This window comes from Lagenorhynchus albirostris, chromosome 13, assembly GCF_949774975.1.
Source record: "Lagenorhynchus albirostris chromosome 13, mLagAlb1.1, whole genome shotgun sequence".
Lineage (NCBI taxonomy): Eukaryota > Metazoa > Chordata > Mammalia > Artiodactyla > Delphinidae > Lagenorhynchus > Lagenorhynchus albirostris.
This window is the reverse complement of record NC_083107.1, coordinates 15,118,300-15,135,685: the sequence shown is the minus strand read 5'-3', so window position 1 is coordinate 15,135,685 and position 17,386 is coordinate 15,118,300. Positions and strand designations below refer to the sequence as shown.

Genomic DNA, 17,386 nt, shown 5'->3' with positions numbered 1-17,386 from the left:
CACACAGACACACACACACACAACACAGCTGCTGTCCAGATCCATTTCTCCAACACCGTGCTACACTCTGTAAGCAGCTATTTGTCTAGCCCAGGCCTTTCTCTTCTTTCTGCACCTTATCTAACTTTTTGGGCCAGTCTTTCTCATATCCTCTCTTCCGTGTCCTTTCATGAGAATTCCCTCCCCTGCTAGGTCAGGACTTATAGGTACAGACAGCCAATGTAAGCAGAAATGGCTTTATTCGAGGGACACAGCCATTGGGAAGGCTAAAGAAAGGGATTCCAGGCTGAATTCCTTGGAACGATTATGAAATGACACTGTAGAAGTCAACAGTCAAGGACACTGCTGCCTCTGCCACAACCGTTCTGCTGATCCAGGAGACCTCTAACCAATCAGTGTGCTACTGCTTCAGCTGCCAGCTCCAAAGTCATGTGTCCCCCACCACGTTGGGAGCAGCTGAAGTAAGGAGCCACATCCAGAGATGGTGACCCCAGGTCCATGCCATTTCTGCCAGGCTCTGTACCTGCAAAAATAGTTGCCCTGTACCCTGTCTCTTTCTCCCAATGGTCTCCTACCCCAAGGCAAAGCCTTGTGTGACTACCTCTCTCCACTTTATTCAAGGGGTCTCCTTAAATCCACTGATGAAGAGGACCTACGTCACATGCCAAACCCAAGTTGCAACAGCGTCTGCAAAACGTCATTTAATCTTTCCAGTCTGCATGAGAAAAAGGGGTTGGAATGGGATGTTAAAACAATTCATACATCCACTATGCTAACATTTTTTTAATTTGATATTGGTAGGGTCAGATGCATTAGCCAACACTTATTTTCATAGTTGGTTCAGCCTTATTCTAAATTGAAAATGTCTTTCTTTTTGTCAGGTGTTTCAATACTTTATCAGCAGAGTCCGTCAGAAGCTGCACATTGTTCTCTGCATGAGCCCCGTTGGGGAGGCCTTTCGGTCCCGATGCCGGATGTTTCCATCCCTTGTGAACTGCTGCACCATTGATTGGTTTGTCCAGGTCGGTGACATCACAGGATATCTCTTTGAGAAGTAGGACTCGCTTGATTTTTTTTTTTTTTTTTTTTTTTTTTTGCGGTATGCGGACCTCTCACTGCTGTGACCTCTCCCGTTGCGGAGCACAGGCTCCGGACGCGCAGGCTCAGCGGCCATGGCTCACGGGCCCAGCCGCTCCGCGGCATGTGGGATCTTCCCAGACGGCGGCACGAACTCGCGTCCCCTGCATCGGCAGGTGGACTCTCAACCACTGCGCCACCAGGGAAGACCCGATTTTATTTTTTTAATGAAATATAATTGATTTATAATGTTTCAGGTGTACAGCAAAGTGATTCAGTTACATATATATTCAATTGTATATATATGTGTGTATATATATATGTTTCAGATTATTTTCCATTGTAGGTTATTAAAAGATATTGAATACAGTTCCCAGTGCTATACAGTAGGAACTTGTTGCTTATCTATTTTATATATAATAGTGTGTATCTGTTACTCCCAAATTTCCAATTTATCCCTCCCCCTACCTTTCCCCTTTGATAACCATAAGTTTGTTTTCTATGTCTGTGAGTCTATTTCTGTTTGTAAATAAGTTCATTTGTATCATTTTTTAGACTCCACATATAAGTGATATCATATGATATTTGTCTTTCTCTGTCTGACTTCACTTAGTATGATAATCTCTAGATCCATCCACATTGCTGCATATGGCATTATTTCATTCTTTTTTATGGCTGAGTAGTACTCCACTATATCTATCTATATCTATATCTATATCTATATCTATATCTATACCCATTACATCATTTTTTTTTTTCGGTTCGCGGGCCTCTCACTGCTGCGGCCTCTCCCATTGCAGAGCACAGGCTCCGGACGCACAGGCTCAGCAGCCATGGCTTACCGGCCCAGCCACTCCACAGCATGTGGGACCTTCCCATACCAGGGCACGAACCCGTGTCCCCTGCATTGGCAGGTGGACTCTTAACCACTGCACAACCAGGGAAGCCCCATTACATCTTCTTTATGCATTCATCTTTCGATGGACATTTAGGTCTCTCTTCCATGTCTTGGCTATGGTAAATAGTGTTGCTATGAACATAGGGGTGCATGTGTCTTTTTGTATTAGAGTTTTTGTCTTTTCCGGGTATATGTCTGAACTTGCTTGATTTTAAAGTGGTAACACATTGTCCAATAACTCCTCAAGGGTACTTACATTAGCTTCAAAGCCCACTAGGGATTTACTCATGTGCAAGGGATGATAATGACAATCATTGAACAAAGGCAGAATGGAATTTATAAAGAAGAGAAGACTATTAAATTTACCAGTGTAGAGTTACCATTGATCTTGACAAGAGCTGTTCCGGTGGAGTGATGGGGTAGAAGGTTCAAGAGAGAAGAAAGGAGGGGAATCGGAGACAACTCTTTCAAGGAGTTTTGCCACAAAGGAACACTATGAGATGGGTAATAGCTAGAGGGATATGTGAGGTCAAGAGAGAAGTATTTTTTCAAGTGGAGAACACAAACAACACATGTGTGCTGATGGAAATGATTCAGAAAAGAGAATTATATTGATGGTGCAGTAGAGTTAGGCATTGTTGGACCAGTGTCACTGAATAGGCAAGAAGGGATGTGATGGCTTCACCAGTGAAGGGGCTGACATGGGCAGGGAGCACGCACAGCTCACCCCAGAGTGTAAGCCCACAGATGCAAGTAGAGGGGAAGACGTGGAGGTGAAAATTCATTGAAGTTCTGTTTGCATTGCTTCTATTTTTTTTTTAGTGATGTGGGGAGCAAGGTCATGAACTGAGAATGAAGAGGAAAGAGGAAGTGTTAGCAGTCTGAGGAAGTAACATAGGGTGCGAAATACTCAGGAGGATACAGGAGTGACGGATGAGACGATGTAGAAGCATTTCTGGGCTGAGCTAAGAACCCGCTTGAGCTAGTTGCCATGAATTGACAGCGAGACCAGTCAGCACAGCTGTGGGGGGTTTTCTCCAGCCGTGCTACCTGCACAGTTGCAGGTGTGGGGTAACAGAGAGTTGCACTTGACTGAGCAGAGAGACAAGAGAGGAGCAAAGGAGTTGAGGTGAACAGGACAGTGATTATAACCGTGAACCTGGCACTCAAACTGTATAATAAACGGAGAGAGGACATGAGGTCCTCATAATGGATGTGATTTTATTCATACAATTATGCTAAAAACACCCACGTTTATTCAATCAATCAAATAGTTTTTGAACAACTTCTGTGTACCAGACACTGTGCTGGGGTCAGCAAATGCAGACCCAGGACCTCCCTCAAATGAGCACAGCCATTCAATTCATGAAACATCATGGACACAAGTAGGAGTTAACAAGCTAAAAGGTGGGACAAGGCGAAAAAGACTTTCAGAGAAATGCATTTTTCTTCATAGTTAAACTGTGTATTATGGAAATAAGCAACAGACTTTCCAAATCATATCTTTATTTACAGTGGCCCAAAGAAGCACTTCTTTCTGTATCAAAGACGTTTTTCTCAAATGTTGATGCTGTAAATGAAGAACTGAAAGAAAAGCTCTCCCTCATGTGTGTGAATGTCCACTTGAGTGTCTCCAGTATGGCGGAACGCTATTACACAGAGCTCCGGAGACGGTACTACACAACGCCCACCTCCTACTTGGAACTCATCAATCTCTACTTGTCTATGCTGAGTGAAAAAAAGAAGAAGTTGGTTTCAGTAAGTTTACTATTATTAACTTAAAAAAAAAACTTCTTTTTTTGCTTGGACTCAAAACTTTTGCCAGAATGAGTGGAAGATCTATGTTCCATCTTGCCTACTGGACCTCTCTCCATCCCATACATGCCCTTGAAAACCTACAATATGACCAAAAAGTGTCTCATGCTGTCAGTCCAAAGGCCTTCCCCTTCTTTGATATTTAGATTTTTTTTTCTTTTTTTTTTTTGTGGTACGCGGGCCTCTCACTGTTGTGGCCTCTCCCATCACGGAGCACAGGCTCCGGACGCGCAGGCTCAGCAGCCATGGCTCACAGGCCTAGCCGCTCCGTGGCATGTGGGATCTTCCCGGACCGGGGCACGAACCCGTGTCCCCTGCATCGGCAGGCGGACTCTCAACCACTGCGCCACCAGGGAAGCCCTGATATTTAGATTTTGTCTTCTATCATTACATAAGGGTCCTTGACTCAGGAGCATGATATGGACATTGCAACAGAATTAAAGTGAAGCAGAGAACTAGTCACCTCTGCAGTGTTTAGTAAGAAGGAGAACTTTTTGTTAAATAATAGAGATGGGGGTTTGGTGGTCTCACGTGTCAGTGGTTCCCATTAAGAGCAAGGACTTCGGTGTCAGGCAGACCAGGTAGCACCTCTGCTCTACCTCTTTCTTCCTGTACAACCTTGAGCATGTTTTGTAACTGTTCCAATCTTAGTAGAAAATAAAGTTTTAAAAAAATATGTATCTACCTCTTGGATTGTTGTAGAATTTAAATAAGATATGATTTGTGAAGTGCTTGGAATATGACCTAACACAGATGAGGTGCTCAGAAAATAGTGGCTACTGTCATCATCAGGCTATTAACGTGACCTAAAATTTTCAACATTTTAAATAGTAAAAATGGAAGCATTTACCATTTAGATATTTTAAATGTCTTTCAGAGGATTTTTACCTGGTAAATGTATGCCTAGTAAAATAACGTGACACATATTTTTGAAACATGACAATTTGAACCACGTTTTCTGTCTCACCCTCAAAAAACAGTTATTCCAAGGTGCCTCCTTTACCAGATACCACTCCTTTGATCCTAGTCAAGAATTTCCTACCACTGGGGAGTAAGGTTTAAATCAGCAACTAGGGCTAAGTACCCAGGACACTATCTCCAGGGCGTCTCAGCCCTGCTGATCCACCCTGAGGAAATAAGCTCCCAGAGCTGTGACCTCCAGGAGTTTCTATTTGAACTCGTCCCTCATTCATTCAACATGCTACCAAGCTACCACAGGGAATAAAAATAATACAGTGTGGGCCTTCAGTGACGTCCTACTCCTGTGGCCAGGGGGCATGGATCCAAACCCCCTGTGGTGAATATCAGGGCCATTTCCTAGAGTTCTGTTACCTGAAGCTTTCTGTACATTCACAGTGTTAACTATTACAAACTGATTCACCAATTCTGCAGATGTGAAATTCTAGTACATGAGTGAGAGATGCCAGTAAACTTATAATACTCATCATAATAGATATTTTCCTTGTCATCTAGGCACGTGAACGGGTAAAGAATGGTCTCACCAAACTATTAGAAACAAATGTACTAGTAGATGAAATGAAGTTAGATCTTTCAGCTTTAGAACCTGTCCTTTTAACAAAGTCACAAGATGTTGAAGCCCTGATGGACAAACTGGCAGTGGATCAAGAAAATGCTGATCAGGTATGCAGCATCACCCGACAGTGGGTGAGAAGGCTTTGACCACCAACCGATCCCTTATATACAATGACAAATGATTGGATTTTTAAATATGTTATTAAAATAATTAAGTGATAGGTCAATTTAGCCATGCTTTTAAGCCTGGCTCTCTCCCTGAGAATGAGTGAACCCAACGAGTGGGACAGAGAGAGTTGTGAGAATAGTACCAGCTGCAAATATAAAACAGCGAATCTTCTCCTAAGAAGGAACTGTCTGTTCTAATAACTTTGTCTCCATTATTATCAACATGGCATGAGACGGACAAAGGAGAGCATAAAATGCAGTAGAGACAAACTTCTTTCATCATTGGTCTAATCTTTGCTTTGAAACATTGAAATTCAAATACTGAGACCACTTAAGCAGTCGTGTTTTAATGGTTAGGTCCGAAGTGTTGTGCAAGAAGATGAAGCGATAGCAAAAGTGAAAGCCGAAGAAACCCAAGCCATAGCTGACGATGCTCAAAGAGATCTTGAAGAAGCTCTCCCTGCACTCGAAGCTGCTAACAAAGCACTGGATTCCTTAGATAAAGCGGATATATCTGAAATCAGAGTTTTCACAAAGCCCCCAGATATGGTCATGACTGTGATGGAAGCCATCTCTATTCTCTTGAATGCCAAGTGAGTACCTCACAATCACCCATTACCAAAATACCTGGTGGAATTTCTTTGCTCTTTTTCTCCATTTTCATTTACATGTTTTCATTCTATTCTCCACCCTCTCATCAGTTCGGTCTGTCATTCAACAAATTGATTCCACAAGCATTTTCTTGAACATCTATTTTGCACTAGATGATGGAGAATATAAGTTCTTCCGTACAAGGCACTTACAGTCTAGTAAGGAGAGAGGCATGAAAAATAATAATTTCAAGACATGTGAGAGTTGCATAGTATTAGGAGTGCCAAGAAAAGAGTGCCTAAGTCCCCCTGCGGAGGTGTGAGCAGGTTTTTTGGGAGACGATGCTCAGGTGGAGAGTGGACCATGGGGAGAGCTCAGGGATCTTTGATGCTCATGGATCTTTGATGCTCATGGATTGGGTGGTGCTGGGCAGGAGGGCAGTGACTGAATCATGAACGGTCTTGTATGCTGTGCTAAGCAGTTCAGGTTTCACCTAGAAGATATGCAGTTTTCAAACTTTCTTTAGGAATATAAACTTTTCTTCAATAAAAATTGTGCTATAAGAAACCTTTCCAAGTAAAAGTGATCAAAGTGAGGGTAGAGGGCCCAGAGCACTCCCCCACGAGGCCTCCCTACTAACCCTCTGGCCAGCACCTCGGTGGGACCTGGGGGCTCTTCAGAGCACAGATGGAGAGCCCTGGCCACAGGGGCCTGAGAACCATTGAACATTGTTGACATAATCAGATTTTCACGTGAGAAAGACCAACCTGGCCAAAGTTCACAAAGAGTGAGTTTGACTGAGAGACAAAACCAGTTCGAAGGTGATTGTAGTGTCCTGGCAAGAGATTTTAAGGATCTAAACCAAGCAAAGGAGATAAAAATGTGAGTGCCTGGGCTATTTTTGAAATATAACTATTATTCCTATAATGCCTTACATTTCTATGACTCTATGATTTTATAACTGTTTCTCTACCAAAACTGTGTTGTATGGAACATTAGTCATCCAACTACTTGTCCCCCCATGAATGGTGGTGCACATAACTACCAATTACTGGGATTATAGTATTGAGATTAAAACTACCCACTTTTGGGGATAACATTTTTAATTAATTTATTTTTATAGAGATATAGTTGACGTACAATATTATGTTAGTTTCGGGTGTGCTACATAGCGATTTGACATTTGCACACATTGTGAAACAATCACCACGGTAAGACTAGAAGCCATCTGTGGGATAATATCTTTTTTTTTTAACTGGACTGGTACTTTAATAGTATTTTTTTAATTATTATAAATAACACATAATTGGACAACATTAAAAACACATCTTTGTAGCTTCTTTACATTAACTTCAATTTTCTGTCTTGCTTGGAACTAATAATAGTAATAGTAGCAGTAAAAAAAACCCTCATTTTGGGGGGATAACTAATATAAATGTCATTCTACAAATTTTGAAAGTCTGTTAGATGCAAACAAAATAAATTTTTATAACTGTAGCTCAACCAGTAAATAAGAGCATTTGCAGAAACATCATTTTAAGTATTTTTTAAAAGAACAAACTATACACACTATGAAAGTAAAATTGCATAAATATATGCCTAGTAAACAAAAGTAGCAGCTCGTGGTGCTCTTAAAGCCTAGTAAAATGCTTTCAGTAAATTGTGTTATATTTGCTTTATAATAGGAAAACTCAGAGCAAGTTAAACATTACATGACTAATAACATAAACATTTGACATAACTCTGTCTGAATTCCATCTAATCATGCCTAAATGACATATTTTCTTACTTCTTTTTTTTTTTTTTTTTTTTTAATTTTTGGCCACGTTGGGTCTTCATTGCTGCACGCAATCTTTTCTCTAGTTGCGGCGAGCCCCCGCACAGGCTTCTCACTGCGGTGGCTTCTCTTGTTGCAGCACACTGGTTCTAGGCACATGGGCTTCAGTAGCTGTGGCACGTGGGCTCAGTAGCTGTGGCTCACAGGCTCTAGAGCGCAGGCTCAGTAGTTGTGGCACACGGGCTTAGTTGCTCTACAGCATGTGGGATCTTCCCGAACCAGGGCTCAAACCCGTGTCCCCTGCATTGGCAGGCGGATTCTTAACCACTGTGCCACCAGAGAAGTTCCTGATTTTTTTTTTAATCTGTGGGATAATATCTTAATGTCCTCAAAGGAATACATTTCTTTTGTTCTTACATTCCCTCATTACAATGCTATTAACTTATCATGTGTATTTTTCAGGCCTGATTGGCCAACGGCAAAGCAACTTCTTGGTGACTCTAACTTCCTGAGAAGACTTTTAGAATATGATAAGGAAAACATTAAGCCTCAAATCCTGGCAAAGCTTCAAAAGTATATTAATAATCCTGATTTCGTGCCTGAAAAAGTAGAGAAAGTATCCAAAGCATGTAAATCCATGTGCATGTGGGTAAGAGCGATGGATCTGTACTCTCGTGTAGTCAAAGAAGTCGAACCAAAAAGACAGAAACTCCGCGCTGCACAGGTACGTCATCTGTGTTGTGATATTTTGTAGAATCAAAGGCCATGATCATCAATCATTCAAGCTCCCTTTGTGGTGCCGCTGACACCCTACACAATATAGATAGTAATCATGCTCTTGAAAATTAGTTTTTGTTTTAAAAAATAGCTAGCAAAGATTGTTTTTTTCAGAAATGACTTCTGAAATCAGCCCTCTTCCAGCATAAAAGGAAAGTAAGTCCTTAGTATATTCATATCGTCAGGCCTATGGTAATTTTTTACTTTATTTTAGCTCTAGCATCTGATACTCTGTTTCTATTTGCTAAATACTCCCACACTTGATGAGGTTCTAAAAACCAGCTTAACCCACAATTGGATGTGAGGCCCCAAGAAGAACAAAGAATGATCATTTAGTGGAACAGGTTACCAAAAGAACCACAGCTATAGAGCAGGGGCTGGCAAACATTTTCTGTAAAAATCCAGACAGTAAATATTTTCAGCTTTGCCGGCTATATGGTCTCTGTTGCGATTACCCAACTCTGCCGTTGCAGCACCAAAACAGCCATCAACAATTCAGACACGAGTTAAGTGTGGCTGTGTTCCAGTATAACTTTATTTATGGCCATTGGAAGCCAAATTTCATACAATTATCATGTGTTATGAAATACTATTCTTCTTTTGATTTTTCCCCCAACCATTTAAAACTGTAAAACGATTCTCAGCTCACAAGTCACACAAAAACAGGCAGTGGGCTAGATTTGGCCTGCAGGTCATAGTTGCAGACCCCTGCTCTAGAGAACTAGTTAGGAAAGATAGTTTTCACTATTGCATGAGTATTTCATTTGTTTTATCATTTAAAGTTAATAGTCCATTTTAGTAACTAATTCATCCTCAAATGCTTGGTACATCTGTTTCTCTAATCCTTCTATGATTTATTTTGTTGGGCTTTGTTTTTGTTTTGTTTTGTTCTGGTTCTGCTTTTATATTTTATTCTCTCATATATGTTTTAACTTTGTATATCATATCACTATCTTTTAGGACAAACTCTTTTAAGAGAAAGAAAACATAAATCCTATTTTTTTTAAATAAACTATTATAAATGGGCAAATTTGACCTTCTTTGGGGGTCTGTTCTTATTTACTTGATTTTATTAGGCTGAACTTGATATTACAATGGCTACTCTGAGAGAAAAGCAAGCATTACTAAAAAACGTGGAAGATCAGATACAGGCCTTACAACGTGAATACGACAAAAGCGTGAATGAGAAAGAAAGTCTGGGTAAGTAACTCGTAAAATTTATGCTGGTCAGGAAATGCCTGATTTTCAAAAGGAAGAAGCGTTTTCCGGCAGTCAGGTCTCAACCTCCATCCAGTATGTAGGGCATATTTGCGTTAGATGGATGGCCTTAACCTTCTAGTATAACATTAGTATATTGTATATATTCAACTCCTATATCTGAATAAGGCTTTGGGGGGGAATGTTACATTATAACACAGAGCAGCACATGAATTTGATCCAGAAAATAAATACCACATGGGCAGAAAGAGAGCGCTATCTTCAGCCAGAGTAAAGGAGTATCAAAAAGGAACTCTCAGCATGGAAGAGGCAAACTTGGACTTGGCTCTGAAATGGGTACTAGTGCTGAATTGGTGTGAGGTTTCCCAGAGATGTATTGACGTCATTAGCTAAGTCATGCTCATTCTGCTATCAGCAGAAGCAGATGAACAAACTTCTTGTACTGTAGGCAAATATTGAATAACATAACCCGGTTTTCTTTAAATTTTCTAGCAAAGACGATGGCCCTGACCAAAGCACGTCTGGTACGTGCTGGAAAGCTGACGGCCGCATTAGGAGACGAGCAAATCCGATGGGAAGAAAGCATCGAGAAATTCAACGAGGAGATATCGAACATCATCGGGAATGTGTTCATAGCAGCAGCTTGCGTGGCCTATCATGGGGCCTTCACAGCCCAGTACAGGCAATCGGTGGGTAAACGTGCTTTCTGTGAGGAGGGGTGAGAAGCAGCTGAAACTGAGGGAGGCGGGGTGTGTGTGTGTCATTTTTCCAAGTGTAGAGGGAGGTTCTCCATGAACCTTAGGTATTCATTCCACTGCCCCCAAGTCAGTGATGGTTACCCCTAGGCTTTCCTTAACACAATCCCCCTTTTCCTCTCCCGCCTTAGAAAGTTACTCATCGCTTGCTTACACAGGAACCTGAGGAAGAAAAAGAGACAGGGAGTCTTCCCGACTTAGGATCGAATGAGGATGAAGTGTTCTGAATTGGTGAGGGCCTGCTACAAAGGGCTCAACGATGGGAAAGAGCAGGAAACTGAATTATTTGGAGATATTTGCAAACCACTTTTATGAAATGCCTTCCTAAAAATGTTTATCCCTGTCCTTGAGTAATAAAACCTGGTTGGTATAGGACTCATACAGATTCTATAGGAGCTCAGGGATCATCTGATGCCAAGCGGGCAGTGGGGCCAGGGGTGCTCTTGGGGGACAGACAGTTCCCTAGTGTGCATGACCGTGCCACTCGTTGAAGGAGGTGACATGCTAACACCCCTCTGCTCGATTTACTAATTGCCAGTAGCCCCCTTGGTCATTGTGATAACTCCCAACTTCTCCACGTGCTGCCAGACTCTCCCACCTACACCCGTGGGTGAAGGCTACTGTGACAACCCCTTTCTTTTCTACACGAGAAAACTGAGGTCCAGACAGGGCGTGGGACATGCCCAAAGCCACAGCTGGTTAACGGCGTAGTTCTAGCCCCCAGATCTCTTATTAGTCCACTTCTTGTGTCCTGTGCTCTGATGCCAGGATGCCTATGGAGTCTGGTAGTGATCTCGGGTGGCCTCGGCCTGCAGCGGCTTGAAGCAGGGTTTCCGTTCCTGGCCAGCGATTGAGGTCGGGTCGCGGTGGTGAGAGCACTGAATCCTTGCCCCTAGACCAGTGGCCAGTGACAAGGCCCTGACACTATGGCTTTGCAGAAAAAGAATTCCCACAAAGACAGAAAGTAGTGAAACAAGTAATTTACTAGGAGGAAAAAAGAGTACAGTACATGTGGATAGACACACGGGCAGGCTCAGGGAGAGTCGCGCCCTCATGGCAGTTTGAATCACTTTTATGGGGCATTTCTTCCGGGTTTCCTTTGGCCAATCATTTTGAGTTGCCTGGTTCAAAATATGTATTGGTATAGCTCAGGATTTCCCATGTGTGCGTCCACATCTCTTAGCCAAGATGAATTCTACCGAAGAGGCCTATGGGTAAGTGAGCATTAGTTGACCTCACTCCCCTTTTGACCTCCAAGGAGCCTTTCTGTGCATGTGTAGTCGGGGAGGTCTCCTGACTTCAAGAATGAGGAATATGTATCTTCTATCTGGGCAGGGCCCAGCCTCCTCTCTCAACTGTCCTGTCATTCCCATCTGAGAGTATCGGTCCACAGGAACAAACTCAAACCATTTGCCCCCGGGACCCATCTATCTCCTGCCTAAGTAGGACTTGTTGTGTGTATCTTCATTTACTGAGTATTCCTGACTCTATACAAGCTTTTCTCCTTCTACAGCTTATAGAGTGTTGGATCCAGGACTGTCAGTCTCTAGAGATCCCAATCAATCCTGCCTTCAGTCTCATTAACACTCTTGGCGATCCCTACGAAATACGGCAGTGGAACACAGATGGGCTGCCCCGTGACCTGATATCAACGGAAAATGGCATTCTGGTCACTCAAGGGAGACGGTGGCCTTTGATGATTGATCCCCAAGATCAGGTGTGTAACCAGCGCTTCAGATAAAGAGCAGCCTATTAACTCTGCTTAATATTGCACTATTACAAATTCTAAAAGTGGACTTTAACGTACTTGTAAGAATCTTGGACATTTAGACCTAGAAGGGAGTTGAGCTGTCTTCTAGTCCACGTCCCTCATTTTGTGGAGGTAGAAAGTAAAAAGAGAGGAGTCCAAGTGCTCTAAACACTTGATTTTTTAAAAATATTTTTATTGAAGTGTAGTTGATTTACAGTGCTGTGTTAATTTCTGCTGTACAGCAAAGTGATTCAGTTATCCATATATGTGTGTGTGTGTGTGTGTGTGTATACACACATATATATACATTCTTTTTCATATTCATTTCCATTATGGTTTATCACAGGATATTGAATATAATTCCTTGTGCTATACAGTAGGACCTTGTTGCCTATCCATTCTATATATAATAGTTTGCATCTGCTAATCCCAAACTCCCAGTCCTTCCTTCCCCCACCTCTCCTCCCCCTTGGCAACCACAAGTCTGTTTCTGTTTCATAGATAAGTTCATTTGTGTCATATTTTATATTCCACATATAAGTGATATCATATAGTATTTGTCTTTCTCTTTCTGACTTACTTCACTTAGTATGATAATCTCTAGGTCCATACATGTTGCTTCAAATGACATTATTTTGTTCTTTTTTGTGGCTGAGTAATATTCCATCATATATATGTACCACATCTTCTTTATCCATTCATCTGTCGATGGACATTTAGGTTGTTTCCATGCCTTGGCTATTGTGAGAAGTGCTGCCATGAACGTAGGGGTCTGCACACTTGATATTGATTGGGTTTGTTTAGGGGGTTGACTATTTGTTTTCTGTGGGAGGAGAAATTCATTCCTGTCCTTGTTCTTTGTTCCTAAGAGGTCTAAGGAGTGAGAATGAAGTCAAGGTGTGATGAATTTTAGGGCAAGCCTGCCTGGAATATACAGAATCCCATTATCTGAACTTAAGTCCATGGATCAATTGTTCTAAATGGGGTTTAGAAAAAGGAATCCATTTGAAAGCAAGGGAGACAAGCTTGAACACCTTAAGTGTGAGCTTTTTTCCTAGATGGGTCTTTTCTTCATTTGCCCCAAATTTGAACAAAAGCAAGAATCCCAAACGTTAGATTTAAAAGGTATTTTTATTTGCAGTGGGAGTGGTATATTTTTTTTCTTATCTTTCAAACTTGTTTCTAGATTGAACAAAATTTCTAAAGTTTAAAAACTTCCACTTTTTTTACAAACTCGAAAGTAAACATCCTGCTTTGTGCTTTCTCATACAGGCAAACCGTTGGATAAGAAACAAAGAAAGCAAAAATGATTTAAAGGTCATTAAACTCACGGATAGTAATTTCTTACGCACACTGGAAAATTCAATCCGACTTGGTTTACCCGTCTTACTGGAAGAGGTTTGCTTTTTACTTTTCTTTTCTTAGTTTCCAACCTTCAGATCGCATCTGGAATCCTATACAGGCCATGTCTGCCTCACACTAAAGACCCCAGTCAGCGCACTTTTCTAGCTGGTCAAACCAATTGCTTTTCTCCTTAAACAATACACTCTCGCATGGGGAGCAGTCTGTGATTGATCGAATATTTGGAAGATATGCCTTTGGTGTTAAGTGGGATGGGCTCTGTTTTCTAACACTGCTGATTCTCAGGCCTCGTGTGGCTCTTGATCGTTAGCGGCCCCGAAAACTCAAAGCAGCAGTGTCATCAGGGAGTATCTCCTTGCACCAGTGATGTGAAGCCAGTAAAACACCCCAAAGGGCATAAACATTATTTTCCACTTAGACGTAAAGTCAGAATTAGATTAAGGGGTATGATATAAACTTTTATTTTTAAAAAATTGATGTTTGTTGAGTCTACATGCTTTATTTCCTCAGAATCACTCCAAGAGTGATGTTTTTGAAACTGCTCATTCATTCAACACACATGGTTTGAGAATCAATGGCAAACAACACAGATGCAGTTCTTGCCCTTAGTAGTTTATGATCTAGTTGGGGACAGAGATAATAACCAGAGAAAAGAGAGAGGAAATGAGACAGAAAGGGAGGAAGAGAACTTGCAGTAGGGGCTTTGAAGGGACAAGCCCAGTGCTGACATAGCCAATAAGGGGGTGGGGGGAGCTAAAGTAGATGCATGGCTACAGGTGGTAACATTTAAGCTGTGACCTACGTGATGAGCTCGCCATGGGAGGAGCTCAGAGAGATGGGCTTTCCAGGCAAAGGGGACAGCATTTACAATGGCCTTGGGCACAAAAGAAACTGCGTAATAATTATGGTTTATTTCCCTAATTTCCCATTCTATTTTATGAGAAGGATGAGTAATTGAACACTGTGAGCTGAGCCTCAGTGTCTAGAAGGATCTCTGCTGCAACAGAATGGTGAGAAGCCCAGAAAAGACTGCGGACCTGGGGCAGCTTAGCTGCAGCCCTGGCATGGTGCCTGGGATAATCAGTAATATTAGCAACAGCTACCACTCACTGAGTGCTCACTGCATGCCAGACTCTGTTGTTGGTATTTAATGTATATTAACTCTTTAATTCACACTGCAACCTTACAAGGTGTGATGAGGAAACTGAGGCACAGAAAGGTTAAGTATACCATCTGAGCAGCCTTGACCATCTAGAAAATCCACAGCAAGTTACCATGCTCCCAGCTCAAGCTACAAAAAAGCACAGGAAGCTTCCATGTGTGGCTCGTGGCCTTGACCAAAATGGGCAAAGTTCTGTAATGGGTCCCAAGCCCCCATTCAAACCCTGAAGTTACAGGAGAGAGTGAGGTCTCCAAAAATCCTTGGCCCAGTTATGTTAGCCCCAAACTTGTTTCTTTTTTTTAATGTGGACCATTTATTTATTTGGCTGCATCAGGTCTTATTTGCAGCACCCAAGATCTTCATTGTGGTGCTCAGGCTTTTCTCTAGTTGTGGCGCACGGGCTCTAGAGCACACAGGCTTAGTTGCCCCACAGTATGTGGGGTCTTAGTTCCCTGGCCAGGGATCGAACCCGCATCCCCTGCATTGGAAGGCGGATTCGAAGCCGCTGCGCCACCAGGAAAGTCCCCTAACTGGATTTTTAAACCCCAGTTTACGTCGTGACACAGGAGGTCCTGAGGGAATTTCTTTTCTCACGGCAATGGACAAAAGACTTTCTGTGACGTTCTACCCCTGGAAAGCAGAGCCTCTTAGCTGTAGCAGCGTGCTCTTGGGAGTGGGGAGTAGGGCCCTGGTTAGAGCGGGGCCAGAAAGAGGACACTCTGACTGAAAGGGGGCTGAAAGAGGACACTTTCCTGCTTTCTGTGACTTGGTGTCATTCGGGTTGTACACCTAGCTGCTTTCTACATTTGTGGGGTGGTATTTTCAGACTTTGTCTCCACCCATTCATGGGTGTGAAATCGAGTTAATCGACCTCATTCAGCATTTTTTAATGAAATAGAATAGACTTCTGCTTGTTTGTTTTTAATTCACCTGTATTTGTAACAACTTGTAAAGCAGAATGTGACTTAAGCACTACATTTCATACAGGTCTTTTGTCTCCTTAGGTAGGTTTATTCCTAGATGTTTTATTCTTTTTGTTGCAATGGTAAATGGGAGTATTTTCTTAATTTCACTTTCAGATTTTTCATCATTAGTGTATAGGAATGCAAGAGATTTCTGTGCGTTAATTTTGTATCCTGCTACTCTACCAGATTCATTGATTAGCTCTAGTAGTTTTCTGGTAGCATCTTTAGGATTCTCTATGTATAGTATCATGTCATCTGCAAACAGTGACAGCTTTACTTCTCCTTTTCCAATTTGGATTCCTTTTATTTCTTTTTCTTCTCTGATTTCTGTGGCTAAAACTTCCAAAACTATGTTGAATAAGAGTGCTGAGAGTGGGCAACCTTGTCTTGTTCCTGATCTTAGTGGAAATGGTTTCAGTTTTTCACCATTGAGAACGATGTTGGCTGTGGATTTGTCATATATGGCCTTTATTATGTTGAGGTAAGTTCCCTCTATGCCTACTTTCTGCAGGGTTTTTATCATAAATGGGTGTTGAATTCTCTGCATCTATTGAGATGATCATATGGTTTTTCTCCTTCAATTTGTTAATATAGTGTATCACGTTGATTGATTTGCATATATTGAAGAACCCTTGGATTCCTGGGATAAACCTCACTTGATCATGGTGTATGATCCTTTTAATGTGCTATTGGATTCTGTTTGCTAGTATTTTGTTGAGGATTTTTGCATCTATGTTCATCAGTGATATTGGCCTGTAGTTTTCTTTCTTTGTGACATCTTTGTCTGGTTTTGATATCAGGGTGATGGTGGCCTCGTAGAATGAGTTTGGGAGTGTACCTCCCTCTGCTATATTTTGGAAGAGTTACTGGGCATATACCCTGAGAAAACCATAATTCAAAAAGAGTCATGTACCACAATGTTCATTGAAGCTCTATTTACAATAGCCAAGACATGGAAGCAACCTAAGTGTCCATCAACAGATGAATGGATAAAGATGTGGCACATATATACATTGGAATATTACTCAGCCATAAAAAGAAACGAAACTGAGTTATTTGTAGAGGGGTGGATGGACCTAGAGTCTGTCATACGGAGTGAAGGAAGTCAGAAAGAGAAAAACAAATACCGTACGCTAACACATATACATGGAATCTAAAAAAAAAAATGGTCATGAAGAACCTAGGGGCAAGAGGGGAATAAAGACGCAGACCTACTAGAGAATGGACTTGACGATATGGGGAGGGGGAAGGGTAAGCTGGGACAAAGTGAGAGAGTGGCATGGGCTTATATACACTACCAAGTGAAACTAGAAAAGAAAAACTAGCTCTGTTTTAGTGCCTAAAGTATCACAGTATCTCACTTAGTAGAAAGAAATCTTATCTTCCCCTTAAGTAGTTGTCATGCCATACAGATTTTTAAATGTTAACAAAAATAAAGAAATACTTGAAAACATATTATCAGAGGAAATGGAGACAGAGTGTTGAACACGTAGCCACGTAATCCTCAGGTAGAGCTTAGTCTACTTCTTCCACACGGG

The 17,386-nt window shown here is 41.7% G+C and overlaps 1 protein-coding gene across 1 annotated transcript in view; it reads left to right on the top strand.

Moving 5' to 3' along the window:
• Positions 1-17,386, top strand: part of DNAH6 (dynein axonemal heavy chain 6) — a 288,178-nt gene that overhangs the window by 183,844 nt on the left and 86,948 nt on the right. The window contains exons 46-54 of the mRNA XM_060170018.1: positions 882-1,022; positions 3,491-3,733; positions 5,264-5,431; positions 5,849-6,084; positions 8,322-8,583; positions 9,713-9,836; positions 10,347-10,543; positions 12,123-12,326; positions 13,632-13,757. Coding sequence (XP_060026001.1) covers positions 882-1,022; positions 3,491-3,733; positions 5,264-5,431; positions 5,849-6,084; positions 8,322-8,583; positions 9,713-9,836; positions 10,347-10,543; positions 12,123-12,326; positions 13,632-13,757 — 1,701 coding nt within the window. The remainder of the gene's footprint in view (positions 1-881; positions 1,023-3,490; positions 3,734-5,263; positions 5,432-5,848; positions 6,085-8,321; positions 8,584-9,712; positions 9,837-10,346; positions 10,544-12,122; positions 12,327-13,631; positions 13,758-17,386) is intronic.